Below are 15,584 nucleotides of genomic sequence, written 5' to 3' on the forward strand. Positions count from 1 at the left end.
ATTTGATCGATTTGGGAAAACTTCAAGCAATCAACGCTTCAAGCCTCTCCATACATTAAACGTATTTATTTTAAGTTTATTATATTATGTGTAAACATATGTATTATTGATTAAGAATTTCAAGATCACAAATCAGATTTCATTTAAGCTTATAAAAAGTGAGCAAAATCCTCATTTTCGCTTCCGTTTCGAAATGGCAACATAAAATATGGTAAAACTTGTGGGAGGTCGAGGAATGATTTAGGAATTCCACCTCAGTATTATCTCCCAGGACTAAGGTGTATTAAGATGGCAAAACTTAGTGTAGCTCTAGGTGCTATATTTATAGTAAGAAGGTAAGGATAGTTGATAGTAAGGGCAAACATTGTTTATAAGAATTAAGAAGAACACAGTGAAAAAAGAAGGTTCTAGGGGGTTTAGGGTTCGTGCGTGAGTACTTATTATGATGATGATGATGTAGTTGTTGATGTTTGTGCAACAGTTGGTTGTTCCGCAGCAACCACCACCACCGTCAATACAAAATATCGGCAGCAGCTGCCGGATATATAGGTATGTGCTATAAGCTACATGGTGTAGAAGTATGTGTATCTGTTGCAGTTGTTGTTGTGACCGGCTAGTCCGTTTTGGGGCGCCGAAAGAGTAGAATATGAGGCTCCGGTTTGTGGATCATGTAGTGGATCCAACCGCGCGACTGCTGAACCCCAATCGATCGCCACTCGGCCTCTGTCATCAGATGGGTCTTCGGTACCATTTTGACCAGCTCCTTTGGCAAAACCACATGTCTGTACTCGAACTGCTCATCGTAATACTTGTCCGAGTAGTAAATGTCCTTGCTCATCGTGCCTGTGCTTCGTATTTCCCGAAATTACTAAGGAATGGTAGATTCGCGTTGCTGAAATTGCGCGGCGTCCCTTTTAGAACCGGCTAAATGTGACTTCTTCGGTTCTTGACTTTCCAACTGCCCGCAAATGCTGTTTAATGGAATAACACTGTATTTGCTTGTTTTGCTTGCATTTCCTTGTTTTTATCACAATTGGGTTCGGTTTGTATGCTAAATTTACGTTGAAATTAACAAATTTTAAATCGTAAAGTGACGCGGTTTGAGGTAGTGTGACCGACGATTTCGATGATTAAATCCACACGCTTCTAAAGCGCCGTTGCGGTAGAAAGTGAAACTTTATTAAATCGATATGATCTGAAAATATCGATAGCCGATTTATCGGTCTGTTGCTGCTACTCTAACAGTGTTAATATAACATCGAAAGACCGCGCCGATATGGACTGAAATATCATATGGCTTTAAATAAATTCTGTAATACACTATTTAAACTTATAAATATAGCATTTATTTATTTTATTTTCGTTATAAAAAGAAAATACCTTTTCCTGGTCGGAAATAATTTTAATTAAGATTGACGCCTTGGACGTAGACCACTTTGATTCTAAAACTGTCAGCAATAACACACTGCTAACAATGGGTTGAGGCGCGGATAAATATCTACAAGTCAAAAGACTTTGTAGGTGTCGCATTAAAAACAGGTCAGATCTTACGTTAAATTTAAAAGCCTTGTGGAGAAGGAAAATACAAAATCAAATGTTAGTTGCATATCTATCATATATTGCCAATAGCGAAATATTTATTTAGACAGTTTTCAATCTCATCTTTCGTTCTTAACTATACTTAATTATAGTTTATTACCATATTAAGAAACCCAAGAAAACCCATGCAAATACTATCTTAATGCGTAAAGAACCACTGACCATTTGGAAAACTTCCCAAACAAACTAAAAAGAAGCGGGGGGGACATAAATACTCGTGTTGAATTGGCTGACCATTACTGCCCCTGCCACGCCCCCTGTCTGCGTGGAAAACCCTAAAAGGCTGCATGCAGACACATAAATTGGCCAAAATGCTCGTAACGGAAAGCAAAGGCGTTGGCTCTCAACTCGTGCGAAATCTTACATAAATTTCGCGGTGCAGACGCAATTCGAAAATGAAATGCAACGCATCGCCCAACCAGGAAAGACCAAGTATACGGATATGTGGTACAATGCATTTAGTTAACGGTGGGAACAGTTAATGGTTGCGTTCGTAATACTGAGACGGAATAAAGACCCAGTTCTTGGCCAAATCGTTGATGGCCTCCTGCATAAGGCGAGATAATATGTCCATAATGTGGCTGAGGAAAGGGAAATATATAAATACATTAGTCAAAAAATGTTTTTAGTTATTTCTGACTTTCGATCAATTTCCATGGGTTTCTCCGGAGGCTCAGGCTCACTTGGCGCTACCACTTCCTCGTAGGTCTTTGCCACTTTGGAACGCTTGCGATCCGAGGTGATGCGCATGAACTTCGACTTGCTGAGATACTTCCAGAAGAGCTTCTCGAAAATTGTGATCCGCTGGTCAATAGCCATGCTGAGCTCGATGACCTCATTGGAGTTGAGCTTGTTCTTGGCCACCAGTCGGTTAATCAGTTCCCTCCTCTCAGCCTCCTTCCGCTGCTCTTCGGTTAGCGGAGGAGGTTGCGAGGGCCCGTCTCCTGATCCTATTCTGCTGCCTTCTCCGGGACCATATTGCGCACAGGGTTCAGGTCCAGCCGTGGGATCAATTTTATCACCGGGTTCCAACTCTTCGGCAGTGTCCAAGGCCGGCTTGATGGTAGTGCGGATGTTAAGGTGAAGATAAACGTGCTCCAAGTAGCTATCCTCCTTCCATTTCGGGTCATCGATAGACTCGATCTCCTCCAGTTCCTGCTTAGCGATAAGGGTGGCACGGTCGAGGATGCGGTGCACCTCCAACACAATAGGTATGCGCCGGAAGTTCACCAGTCGGTCGAACACTGTCACCTTGATCTCGCACAGCTTCGAGTGGTGTCCTTTCAGGCGGAAAATGGGTGGGTTGAACACCACCGAAAAGAATTCGTTGATTATGTAGCTGTAACGCGAAAATGAAAGAATTATACTCATACTTTACTGTTAGCTTACCTCTGCCAGCGAAACTCCATGCACTTCTGTCCGTAGTTGTGGACATTGACGAGCTGCGTCCGATCTTCCCGAAGGCAGACCTCGAAACTCAATCTGTTGGGATAAATCACGTTCAGAAAGTCAGCACATTCGCGGTCCTTCAAGGGCATGTCCGTCTGTTCCTTTTCGTCTGCTAGCACACCTTTAGCCTTGACCTTATAGCGAGCCTTGGTATTTTCGTAGGTCATGACAACTTCTGCCTGGAATATATGCCGAAAATCAATACCTCTTTTTGTATAATATATTGGTTATAATAAAAATGATTATAAATTAATTTACCTCATTTTCGTAGTCCAGTGGTCGATAGTCCACCAGAAGGGGCCAAACACTCTGTCGCGGAACTGTTAGATTCATGTTGAGCAGCTTGAGACCCCGATCCCTGGAAGCGAACGAGAAAGACAAGTGCGACATTGTGATATTTTGCACCCATATCGGCTGTGTTATGTGGTAATAATTTTTTATGTTCACTGGCAGCAGCTCCTTCGTGAGAAGACACTTTTCGAGGTCGAAGGAGGAGATTTCCAGATGAAAAGTCCAAAGGAATTTGCGTTTGTCTTCGGTGCTGAAAAATAGTAAGAAAGCATGTTTAACAGACTTAAGTCTTAGGTTATTTTCCAAAAACTTACTTTACTTCATAGGTAAGCAAGTGGTTGCCGTAAAGGAAAAAATAGGCCGTGACAGTCAGGGCCACTACCTCGTCTGGTTTGATGGCCAGGACCTCTTGGTTAACTTGAATCAGTCTGCGGTGTGGGCAGTGGAAAAGCTGGCGGAACTGGTTGAATCCGACTTGTGTCTTTAGCGGCTGGCATTGGCAGTTCTGGATCCGCTTTCAAGGTTAGCGTGGTGTCCTTGGACGATAAGTTACGCAGCCAGAAGACCATTTTCAGTGGTTGACTGTGGATCTGGCGGATGGGAATCGAGAATGTGTGTTCGTGTTCCACACGGTTCGAGCGCAGTTTTCGATTTAAACTGGAGATAATAAAATTAACAAATATGATCTTAACTCATTATCCTTCTTACCCCGCTATGTCAAAGCTTTCCCAGTAGTAGATCTTCAGGATAGGTGGCCGCATGATGGTCAGATTGTCCACCATCAGCTTCTGGTAGTTGGGTGGCGGATGAAATTCGCCACATGGTTTCTTAACTGGAAGCACAATGGAAACCAAAGGTTCCACTTCCATTTTAACTACAAAATATATACTTTTGGTGTCTGACAGTTAAATTTTACTCTTATGAAAGGATGTTATGATGACAAGAAATAGAACAAAATTAAATACTTTCTAAGATCTAGAATGATCGATAATTGCGATTTAACTCTTTAAAATCTATTGCGATGTCATACACAAGATTTATTATTTTATCGTGCTCAATTTCGTCTTTTTTTTATACAGACAAACAGTCAGGCCTCCTGCTATTTCACCAAGAAGTAAAAACCATAGCCATCGAATGCAAAACGAGAAAGTGAGACCTGTGTACACCTGTGCGTATGTGTGTTCTTCGATAATCCTGTGTGCAATTCGTTTTTGTTTGTGAATTGACAAAGTGCCAAAGGCCAAGTGGGTGGTCGGTAAAAAAAGAGCAAGAAAAAGACATTAGTGCCACAGTGGAAAACAAACCTCCTGCCGAGAATTGAAGTCCAACACAGGCACACTTCCCCTCACTGGTTTTAGATGTGTCAGTATGTGTGTTTAGGTGAGGTGAGGTGCACATTTGTGCGTACACGTGTGACTGCAGTTGAGCTTCATCGAGAAAACATCGTTTACAGTTAGTGCGCTGACAGTGGCAAAGGTGAAAGACCAACAGCAATTATAGTACAGTGGATCTTCCTAAGAGAAGTCAGGAACAAAAAGGAATTCTAGAATGGTATATAGTAAATTTGTCTGCTATCAATAAAATAAATACTTCTATGGCTAAAATTTTAATTTATAAGCATCAACATCTGTTTATTAAGCTGTACCTTAAAGTAAAAAGCCCAATTTCGATTTGCTTAAATTTAAATTTAATAATAAGTTGTATAAAAATACTACAGGCTAACAAAGCAAATGCTAAAAATGTAATTTTACTAGGATCTTTACATTGTCAGTAATATTCTGAGGACTCCAGAATCTTGAAACATATATCAGCTTATGCAAACAAAGATTAAATAAATATATAGTAGCCATTATTAAGGATTTTTTGCATTTACATCTCAATTGTGGTTGATTGGTATTCGCACTTAATTTCCACTGTCCTGACAGCAGCTACAACCTGTGTGCATCAATCACAACCTTTGACAGCGTCGCTGCCACGCTTATCAGTCATGTCCGCCCAAGTCCCCTTGATGCCCATCAGTCCCGCCATCACCCATCATCAGGAATCTGGCATAACAATGGTGGAAAATGGTCTATGACCAGCATACAGGAATCGAAGACTACAAGGCAGCTGCAATTGTCGGCGACTTTCCATCTTGATGCTCATTGGCGAGTCCTTTTCTAGAGAGAAAAGCTGAGTGTTTCACTTGTTCCACCGTTGCATTTGACTCAAAATGTTGCACTTTCACATGTTTCAGCTCAAATTCTTGGTATGGAGCAACTTTATGTTTTAAGCAAATATTTTGTATCCTTTTTTTGGTGTTGATGTTGCATGAACTGTTGACCAGCGACAACTTGTTGGCCATTTGTTGTGGTTAGACTTTGCGATGCCTGGGGTTTGAGTTGCGAGGAATGGGAACTAGCGGCACAGAGCCCCTTGATGGCTCAGTCAACTCCTTCAAAGTGTCGCTGGCTGTGCATAATTATGGCTTAATTTGCAGCTTCAAGCAGACCCAACTAATTACTACAACAAAACTCACGCTTTTGCTCGTACTTTTTTGGCCAAGAGCACATGGCAATTAAAAACTTTTTATGCAAGACATTTTTTTACATCACCTCCCCCCTTGGCAGGTAAAACTTTATCCCCAGTTGCTGAAATTTCCGCAGTTATTGTAGTTCCTACCACCGAACCTCCTCCTTCAAATGTCGCCCTTCATAATTGAAAATCACTTAGAGCGTGAAGTGGGGAAAAACATTTTTGCAGGCAGAGGTATAAAAAGGGTTAAGAGTGGATCTACTTTAAGATAAGCAGCAACAAAGTGTTTAAGCCTTATTAAGTGACATTTTATTAAAAGCTGAAATTCGCTTGAAGCTAATTAAGGAATAATTATTAAGTGTAAAGTGTAGAAAAGCCTGACAGGTATTCTTCTTAAGTAATTAAGATATTAATTAGCTAATATGTATTAGTTTTATGAGCTAATTAAGATATTAATTAGCTAATATGTATTAGTTTTATGAGCTACAAACAATAAATTCTTGCAGTTAATTTAATTAGTAGATACCCTAAAGGAATATTAATAATCTAATTTTAAATAGTTTTACCTTAAAGTGAATTTAATAAGCTCAAACTACTCATATATAAGGCTTATAATGTATAAAATGAAATACAGTTTCTCTTACAGCAACTTAAATTTATTTGTTTTGTATTATATTTAATTGTTCATAGAATTGTATGTGCACTCGTATGTGTTGGACTGAATCCAAGTGGTTTTCCACAGCAACAAAAGGTTAGATAGCCGGTCTGGGGAGGCGCTATCCAAAGGGGCGTGGTAGTCACTGACACTCAACATCCGCTCTTGCCATTTCCATAGAAAAGTAGGGGGAGGAATTGAAGAGGAGAAAGCTCCAGAAGAGCAAGAATTGCCAAGCCACAAAACAAAGCAATACAATACGGAAGGCGGAAGGCAAACGAGAAGGGGGATTTTTGGAGATGGGAGGCGGGGAGTTTCTGTTGCAGTGGCTGCTGCAAACAATTATTGTTATTCCAATTGAAATGCAGCGTTCACCAAGCCCCTCAACCTTCCATGTGCCCCAATCTCCAATCTCTAGCAGAACCTGGCCCCCCCCTGGTTTTCCCCCATTTCCAACCGCAGTCCTGTGGCCTTTGTAGAATTGCTATCAAAATTATACACCTTGCAGCAATGAAAGACAGACGGAGGGAGGAGGGCTTGGTTATGGAGGGGGATCTGCCGAGTTCATTGTAATGCAAATTACGTATACGCCATGGTGCAGCTGCAAACTGGACGTTGCCCCCAGCACAGCACCACCCCTTCTGGTTATTCTTGTTTATGTCCATGTGTGCATGCATATTTTTGACCCTTTTTCATTGCAGTAACAATAATGAAAATATGAGACGCTCTTCAGCTGGCTAGGTGCTACGAGATGCCGGTTTAAGGAGCGTTAGGAAAATGCAATTAAAGCATTAACCAGTGTGGAAGATAATTGCATATCCATGTGCAATTTTACAGCGTTGTTATGGCCTTCAACTAGACCTTGTATGGAACGCCGGCGATTCAGCTTATTGGCTTAACACCCAAAATTGGCCCACTTAATCATCCAAATAAGTTTAGCCCCCGAAAACTTTGCCCAGTGTCCAGAAAAGCAGAGAAGAGGAAATGCAACATTTTGCAGCAGGAAATGCAGCCGAGTAACTTTTCCCAGTAGACTGAAGGGGCGGCGGGCGGAACTGGTGGGTCAGTGTCAATTCAAGGGCCGGGAAGTTGTCGCATTTAAATGGGAAAACTTCAACACACAAAATGGATACACAAATACCAGAAATGTTCCCCAAAAAGGCAGCGTGTAACCAAATTGTACATGTTAACGACTGATAACAGCAAATGGACACAGCTTAGTGGGCTCTAGAGTGGTTTGCTTTTTGCAGCCTTGGACCGCAAACCGGAAACGGAAACCGCATCCGCCACGCCATCGCTGTCATTATCATCACCATCATCATCATTGTCGTCATCGACATTGGAGAGCCTTTTCCTCTGACAGCAGCTCTGAGTCCTTTTCCTATATGCAGATCCCGGACACACATAGGGGAATACCTGTACCTTTGACAGCTGGGCCTGCTTGCTTTTCCGCTTTTCCAACTCTTTTCACATTCACCACAAGCAGCTTTGTCGGTCCCCGTTCGCTCTTTCCCAGTCGATTGGCCACAAAGCCCGCGAAGGGATATTCATTTCAAGCCGGTGTTTACGAGTGTGTTGCAAAGTTTTCAGGATTGAAAACAACGTCTACAAACAAGTAATTGAAATTAAATAAACTAAGATCTGGATGAATCAGGTATTTGCTTGATAGGTGTTCTATAAAATATAAAAGCTACTTTTGGCTTTTATGGTTTTCTTTATTTTTAAAATTCTACGTTCCCTTCTTTATTTAAGAAATTAATATGATAATAAAACATATTGGTATATGAACAGAGAAAGAACAACTTGTTCACTGCTTAATACCTTTGCGAAACTTGTCCTAAATGTTAGTAAAACTGATGCATTGCATCTGGTAAGAGCATATCTTTCCCGATGTTACGTGTTTGAAACATCATTTTCAGAAGAAACTTTTTACCTTTGGGAACTTTTCATACCAGGATAGGATCAACACGAATATGCTGATACCTTTGAAAGTGGTTGCTATTTTAAATGGTTTTAAGAATGTTATACAAATTTAAGCAGCTTTTGGTGCTTTAAATTCTGTCTATATTTTAATCTAAATATTATAATCTGCAAAAAGATATCAGAGTATTTAAAGCTCCCTCTTCTGTTTTTATTTATCTTCGGTTAGTTGGTTGCGTGGTTGGTACTCAACTGCACTTCCAACTGGCGAAAACCGACAAAAAATATTCGCTCTGAATATTTAATTGTGCGCGTTCCATGCATTTATCTCGCTTCCCACACACACACGCACACTCTTGCACGTAGATGAGTATGTATGTATATGTGTGGGGGCGTGGCTTTTGGGCTGGTTTGTTGCGGTTGCATATTTGTGGCTCTTTGGGGTCTTTTCGATTTTCGAAATGCGCTTTTAGTTTGCCAGTTTGTTGTTTGCATTTCTTTGGGTTCCTGGAACTTGTTGTCTTGTTGTTCTCTATTCTGTGGCGTCTCCCGTTGTTGTTTGTCTTTGTACGCCAAAAACCTGGCAACTGTATAAATACAAATTTCTCAGTTATTTTCCCTTTTTTTGCAGATCTGTCAGTTGTGTGTCCTTTTTTTTGTGTTTGAGCTTGTGGCATACTTTTTGGCGCTTTTAAGCTTAACTTATTTTTGGGTTGGGCTTACCATATTGATATGCAAATTCTGTGGGTTCAGATGTTGTCATTGTGGTTTTCCATTCGTCGTTGATTCGATCAATGTTCCATGAAGATAAAAATGATTTTAGATTTGCATGTAATACATGTTTGGTTTCTAAAATGAGTTTAACTTTAGGCAAGAAACTAGACTCTTGGCATTTTATTAAATAACTAAAAGCTTTCACGTTTCACAAAGTATTAAGCTTTAAACGTATGAAAATAACTATCCCTCTTCTCTACTATATATTTTCATTGTTATCTCAGACCAGGCTTTGGTTTTTGTATCTTTTAATCCCCTGTTCGGAATCAATTTAATCCAACTAACTCATTTCCATATCCCTACCCATTTTGCATGTTAATGAGTAATAGCAACAACGTTATCAGGACATCACTTTCCCACAACCCGCACACACAATTTCCCCCAACTTTTTCATCCACCCGCAAAATTCGATGGCATATTTGAAATATTTCGCAAAATGGCAAACAAATCAACATAATTTGGTTGGTTCCCGCGGTCAGAAGCTAATTTGTTTCCTTGTTACAGTAGTAATTTTGCATATTACGGATGAGTGTGGAGTGGTGTGGAAATATTAATTAAAATTGTAGCGAATTGCAGAAATTTCGGTTTAAAATTGTCGGGGATTAAATTCTAGGCGAACATTTCCCTTGGCAGTGAGGTGAGAATTGTCCTTAAGGCAATCAGTTCAGTATTAATTAAGCGAAAGTATTGCATTTTACACGCTTTAGGGTGCAGGGACGTGACTAAACTGGTTTCCTGTTTTGCAGCTTCATTAAAATGTATGTATATAAATCAATTAAATGGATTTTGAGCTTAACTTTTATGTGCAACACACCATTGCCTTCTGTTCCTTTCATTTTGCCGCATTCCGGCCATAACTTGGCTTATGATTTTTATGACCGAAAGGCATTACTTGGTTTTACCTTAAGGTCTACCTCAGCAACGTGTATGGGCTGTTATTGCAGAACCGAAGGCATTCCTCTCGCCTCTAAAGTGATTAATTACGACCATTTCAACCTTTGGCCATAGCCTTTCCAACAAGTAATGCAATTTTCTCTACCAACAACGTCATCATCGTCATTCGGAAAATTTCCATTCGGTTGACTTGTGCAATTTTCAGATAAACCTTAAATTTCGTTCTCAAAATGCAAATTGAGTTTAAGGCCAGGAAGTGCAGCAGATTTGAATGAATTTTGTTGCACAATCTTGATTCTGGCAGAAATTAGGTTTTCATTCTATTGGAAACTGGCTGTAAGACAGTAATTCTTTATATGGCAACTATATCGTACTTTTCTCTTTGAAATTGCACTAATGGATTGCATAAAATGTATATATGGAAAACTATTAGATTGTTTTGAAAAGGCTTCCCTTTAAGCGAAGAGATAATGAAAATTTACCCAGCTTATGGAAGAACATTCTTAATTAATTACTTAAATATATATATTAAAATTTGTAATATGAATAACTTTAGCTTGCCTAATATCTCTTTCTCTTCCTAATTATAATTATGCCTGCAATTTCATGTTCTTCTACGCCAACTGTTAATTAGTCTTGACAAATATTTCCATTTGGTTGCCTTCTATTTCAAAACAATTTACGTGTCAGTCCGAAAAAATTGTACTAATGAGCATGCTCTTACCATCCTCTCACCAACGACCACTCTCCTCGCCCTGCGTAACTCAATTTACAGTCGTTGTCATGCATACGAAAAACATTATTAAGAGTACGGGGACCTAGGAGAGCACCAGTGAGCCACCGCACCACTCAACCACAAGTGTCCCATCAGCTAGTCATGGGCGCTTGAGAAGGAAACCAAACAATTTATCTCCAAGTAAATTTGGCGCAACAACTGTTGGGGGGCAAACTCAGTGCGCCTGGAAGTTTCGTAATTGGGACGGGAGCAAGGTGCGGACCAGGGCCATTGTTGTCGGCGATGTAACCAAATGTCAACAGGCATTAAATTAAAATACCGTAAAAATATAAACCAGAAGATGGCGCAATCAGCCCCCCGAATGACTCCTCAGATTTGGCGGTTGGATGGAGGCAGCAACAGCTGTCTGCTGATGGGTTGAACCCCGCCCACATGCGAATTCATATCATTCATATGCCCTCGCGCACCGCCCCTTCCACCGCACACACACACACGCATTAGCCATTTTCCTTGGCCTTGTCTGCGTGAGTTGGTGGCTCGTTTATGCTCGTTAGACATGCGAGATGAGTGGATAACTTTTCCTCGAGAATCGCTCGACAGCGGAACGGGGGCTTGAAAAATTGGAATAATATTTATAATTATTATGTAGAAGGAAATTACATTTTGGGGCCGGCGTTTTGAATATTTCCTCGTTTATGATGATGGTTCCAAATTGTAGCTGCCTTGAGCCAAATGGAAAACGAGGTTAAGCGAAATTAATAATATGATATTATTTACTTTACTGAATAATAAAATCCAAAACGGAACGGAAAATGTCTTGCTGGCATATTATTTGTGACCCCTAAACTTTTAGGAACAACAAAGTTGTAAAGATAAAGATTAACGTTTATTTTGGTAATAAAAAGATTCGCCCTTTTAAAAATGTAGTTGGTTGCTGATTAGTCTTTATCGCATGCGAATTTTCCTGTTCACTTGGTAGTTGTCTTGGCTTATGTTGACTAACATAAGGCGTCAGATCCTGTTAAGTTCTTTAATCCCAGCTGTGAAATTCATGTTTTGACTTTTAATTATTGACATTTACTTCCGTAAGCTCAAATTTTTAAATCATTTTGATATTTATATATTTTATATATTTTTCGTTTATTATAGTATCAAGTAGATGCTAAGAAATAACCGGGTAACAGACTAAACTCAAAGTTCGGGAGAGAGCCTGCAGAATGTGAGAGGAATGTATCGAACAGAGCTCTCTCTGCTATAAAAATGTTAAAACCAGGGCACGTTTTTCTTTTGCTTTTCCGCCGACTTTGCGGCGACTTTGAATGTTCTCTGTTTTCAGCTTTCTACTCCCCCGCTTTCCCTGATTTCCCTTCGCAGCTTCTTTGTTGTCTAGCCTTCCATTTGCTCGTTTTTGTTAGCTTAGAAGCTACTTAAAGTAATAAGCGAGTTCGTCCCCTTTTTTTAGAGCCTGCCATAAAAAATGCAATACGGAATGAGACAGTAAGACAAATGCATGAAAGGCGGTGCGAAAAATAAAAAAGGAGAACTCGAAATTACAGACATAAAAACGGGCTCCCGGATGAGCAGATAACGAGAATCGCAACCTGCAGGGAAGCTATCCGCCCGGAGCGACCTAACAAACTGTCAAATCTGCTTAGGAAGCTTCGAATTTCCATTCGACCCAATCAAAATGCAAACCGCTCGAGAGCACCCAGTAGGTGTTTCATGCCCCGTAACGGCCCATGATTGTCAGTCAATTTGCGAATTACGTCTTTACCTGCCCGAGGGCCAATGTTGACCAGCTCCGTCCTGTTTCTGTCCATTTCCTGCCTATTTTCCTTTTCCCCACTAACCGAGTAAGAAGAGCTTTCGCCTGTTTGCGGAAAAGGTCAATGTGCCTCGGAGGAGACTAAGGTCCTTCGGGGCAGGCTTAAGACTCTGTCTAAAAATAAATGTACATAATAGAAGTGGCCTTACCTCAGTTTGATTTTCCTAGAATAAAGGAGGTGAATAACACTAAAATAGGAAGAAATCCTTTGCTTTGTTCAATTAGATTAATGGCCATTTATAATTCCAATTTTGTTGTTGATTTTTCCAGCAGTCACTGAATATTTTGTTTATTTACTAGAGCAACAAAGAGCAATGTGAGAAGATATAAAAAAATTAAACAATTAAACAGACACTTAAACCAAATTTTTAAGCTTTATTTTTGTGGAAATTATATGCAGTTCAAGATGCCTTTTAAAAGTTTCTATTTTCACTGAGAAAATGTGCAGTGGGGTGCAATGTTAAAGAAAAACTTATATGGCAGCACATTTGATTAATAAAAAGTTGGAGTTTCTGTCAAAGTCAACAGAGGGTTAATTAATCTTGGTTTTTGAAGAACCGACAGTCAAATCCATTTGCTAATTACATTTGGGTTTTAGCTTGGCTGCCGCAGTTCGGAGGGAAAAAGCAACAGATATGCAAAATAGCTTTAATGCTGGTATGTTTACTCTGACGGGCCACGCCCCTGCCTCCGCATGAAAACCGAGCAAACATTTGAGGCGCCAAAAAGTATGCAACACTACACAACATAAGCCCTGTGTTGACTGCTGTGGGTCGAGTTGACACACTTCTCCGACACTATCCTCGCCCTTTCTCCTAGCCCCAACTTTCCCGCACCATTCCCTCGCAGAATTGTGGGGCATGTGAAGTACTTCAGAGTGGTTGGCTCCTTGGGCAAACATTTTGCACTACCATGTCAGGGGAGCAATGGGTACTGTTAATCTGAGGACGTTCTCAGAGATTCAGATACCGTCAAAACATTTGACTTGCTTAAGGGACACGAATTTGGTTATGCCAACTTTATACGACAACGAAACGTTTAGATAATTTTTAAGGAGCAAAAAGTTTATAAAGTGCCTTGAATATAACCCAAAAAAATGCATAAAAATGAAAAACCAACTTTTAAAGTCTGATTTTTAATTGCCCATCTATCATGCAGTTTTCAATTCAGTTGCTTTAAAGAAAGCGATGTTACGAATTCAAAACTTTGAGAAGTATGCATCTGGGACCATCCCCTACGAGTCTGCGAGGCTTGAATTCCCCTAACGGCCACTTGGAGGCCCCACAAATACGAGAAGAAAAAAGCACTAATGCCAGCACACACACACACGTGCACTGGCTGTTGAGACAATCGGGCAACAAGCGGCAAACTGGCAGAGCTCGAGCTCGTTTTTTATGGGCACTTAATTGGCGCCAACGAGACCACGTTCCGCCCACTGGCTCGAATCAATGGCTATTGATTGATACCCGTTCCGCATTTCCTCCGAATACCGTAGCCCCGTATTTGGCCCGCCCCGTTGATTAAAGACAGATTTGTCAGCAAGGTCAGTTTTAGTTGCTGACTTGCCTCATACGCTGCGGGTCAGGGCCACGGTGCTGGCCAAGTTAATAAATATGAATGCGGCTCAGCCATTAGGTGCAGAATTTGTGCCCGGACTTTTCCGCCGACTTCATGGATAGTGCATCACTGTCAGCGGCAGCTGCCTCCGTTAGCGTACTGCGGCCAAAAACATTATTTCAACCACTTTGCTGAATTTACGGAATTTTGCGCTTAAAATTTTTAGACAGATTTCCCGGACAGGAGTGGTGCTAGGGGGGGCATTTTTGACGTGGGGCTGATTGGCCAACAAATTGTTATGCCCTGATTGATGGAAGAATAAAAGAGGGATTGCCTCCATACGCTGGACTCGACTTGGTCAGTCGATGGTCCATTGTGAATGGGTTTCTACAGCGGTCCTAACAAAAGCCTAGGGTGAGACTCCAGTTGGTTCTGCAATGTACACTGAAAATGGATTAGCAATAGAAAGGTCAGAATATAAATCAATACATCTCGAGGCTACAGGAATAAATTCCTATGTAGGAATGTTCGATAACTACAATCTATAGTTCAGTTTTACACTAGCAGAAAAGTGGGACAAGGAGGGCTTGTTAAAAATATCATTCCGCTTGATAATATTTTAGATACTATTTAGTTACTGAGCTATACCTTACATTAACATTTACATAAAAAATTGTTAATATCTAATATTCAATTTTATCAATTGTTCTCAGTGCTATTTGGCATTTATTGTGTGGACTCAGCGACAATGCCGCGGGTGTTGGCAGTTCAGTGGCTTCTGGTTGATCCATTTTGCCACTGGCTTTGTGCCGGAGTAATCACCAGTTTGCCTGTGTTGTGTTTAACTAGCGATTTAGTGGCAGCTATTAAACAGGCCAAGTCTTTGCTCAATCACCAAGCTGTGTGCCAGAGGATTTGACCGAGAAACTTACGACTAGAGGACAGAGGGATTACATGCTCTGATTGACACTAATCACTTAAATAATGAATTATTAATAAATAAAAGTAATGAAGTAAGTACCCAGCCTGGTAGTGTCTATTTTCTCTCCCTTTTTGTGTGATTGCATAACTTACCCCAAAAAGTAGGCCATGCAATTCCAGTACACAGCCACCAAAAATTTGCTCTAGTAATCAGCAGAAATCTTGGCTCGTTTGCATATTTAATTCGCCAAGCCGAAAAGTATAATCCGTCGCCTGAACACTTGCCTGCCATTAAACGCAGCCGGCGTTGGGGGGAACTATGCGGAGCAAAAATTAAATTGTTACCAAGAAAGGAAAGACAAGGACAACAGCGGCGGCATTTCGGAATTTCCTAGCTGACTTTTCCATTCACAGAGAGACCGGCAGAATGGTAGAAACCGAATAGAAAC

At 40.6% G+C, this 15,584-nt stretch overlaps 2 protein-coding genes across 2 annotated transcripts; both read right to left on the bottom strand.

Annotated features, from left to right (window-relative positions):
• Position 1: 1 nt before the first annotated feature.
• LOC108108035 (cyclin-dependent kinases regulatory subunit) lies at positions 2-1,151 on the bottom strand. Its single transcript, XM_041819037.1, has one exon. The coding sequence runs from the start codon at positions 836-838 to the stop codon at positions 614-616; it is 225 nt and encodes a 74-aa protein (XP_041674971.1). The 5' UTR covers positions 839-1,151; the 3' UTR covers positions 2-613.
• Positions 1,152-2,042: 891 nt separating this feature from the next.
• LOC108108061 lies at positions 2,043-4,234 on the bottom strand. Its single transcript, XM_017215941.2, is given in 7 exon segments — positions 2,043-2,180; positions 2,240-2,938; positions 2,989-3,227; positions 3,307-3,589; positions 3,654-3,856; positions 3,858-3,996; positions 4,048-4,234. Coding segments are annotated over 7 exon segments (1,827 nt in total). The 5' UTR covers positions 4,209-4,234; the 3' UTR covers positions 2,043-2,077.
• Positions 4,235-15,584: the final 11,350 nt, after the last annotated feature.

Source organism: Drosophila eugracilis, unplaced genomic scaffold (genome assembly GCF_018153835.1).
Source record: "Drosophila eugracilis isolate 14026-0451.02 unplaced genomic scaffold, ASM1815383v1 contig_445, whole genome shotgun sequence".
Taxonomy (NCBI): domain Eukaryota; kingdom Metazoa; phylum Arthropoda; class Insecta; order Diptera; family Drosophilidae; genus Drosophila; species Drosophila eugracilis.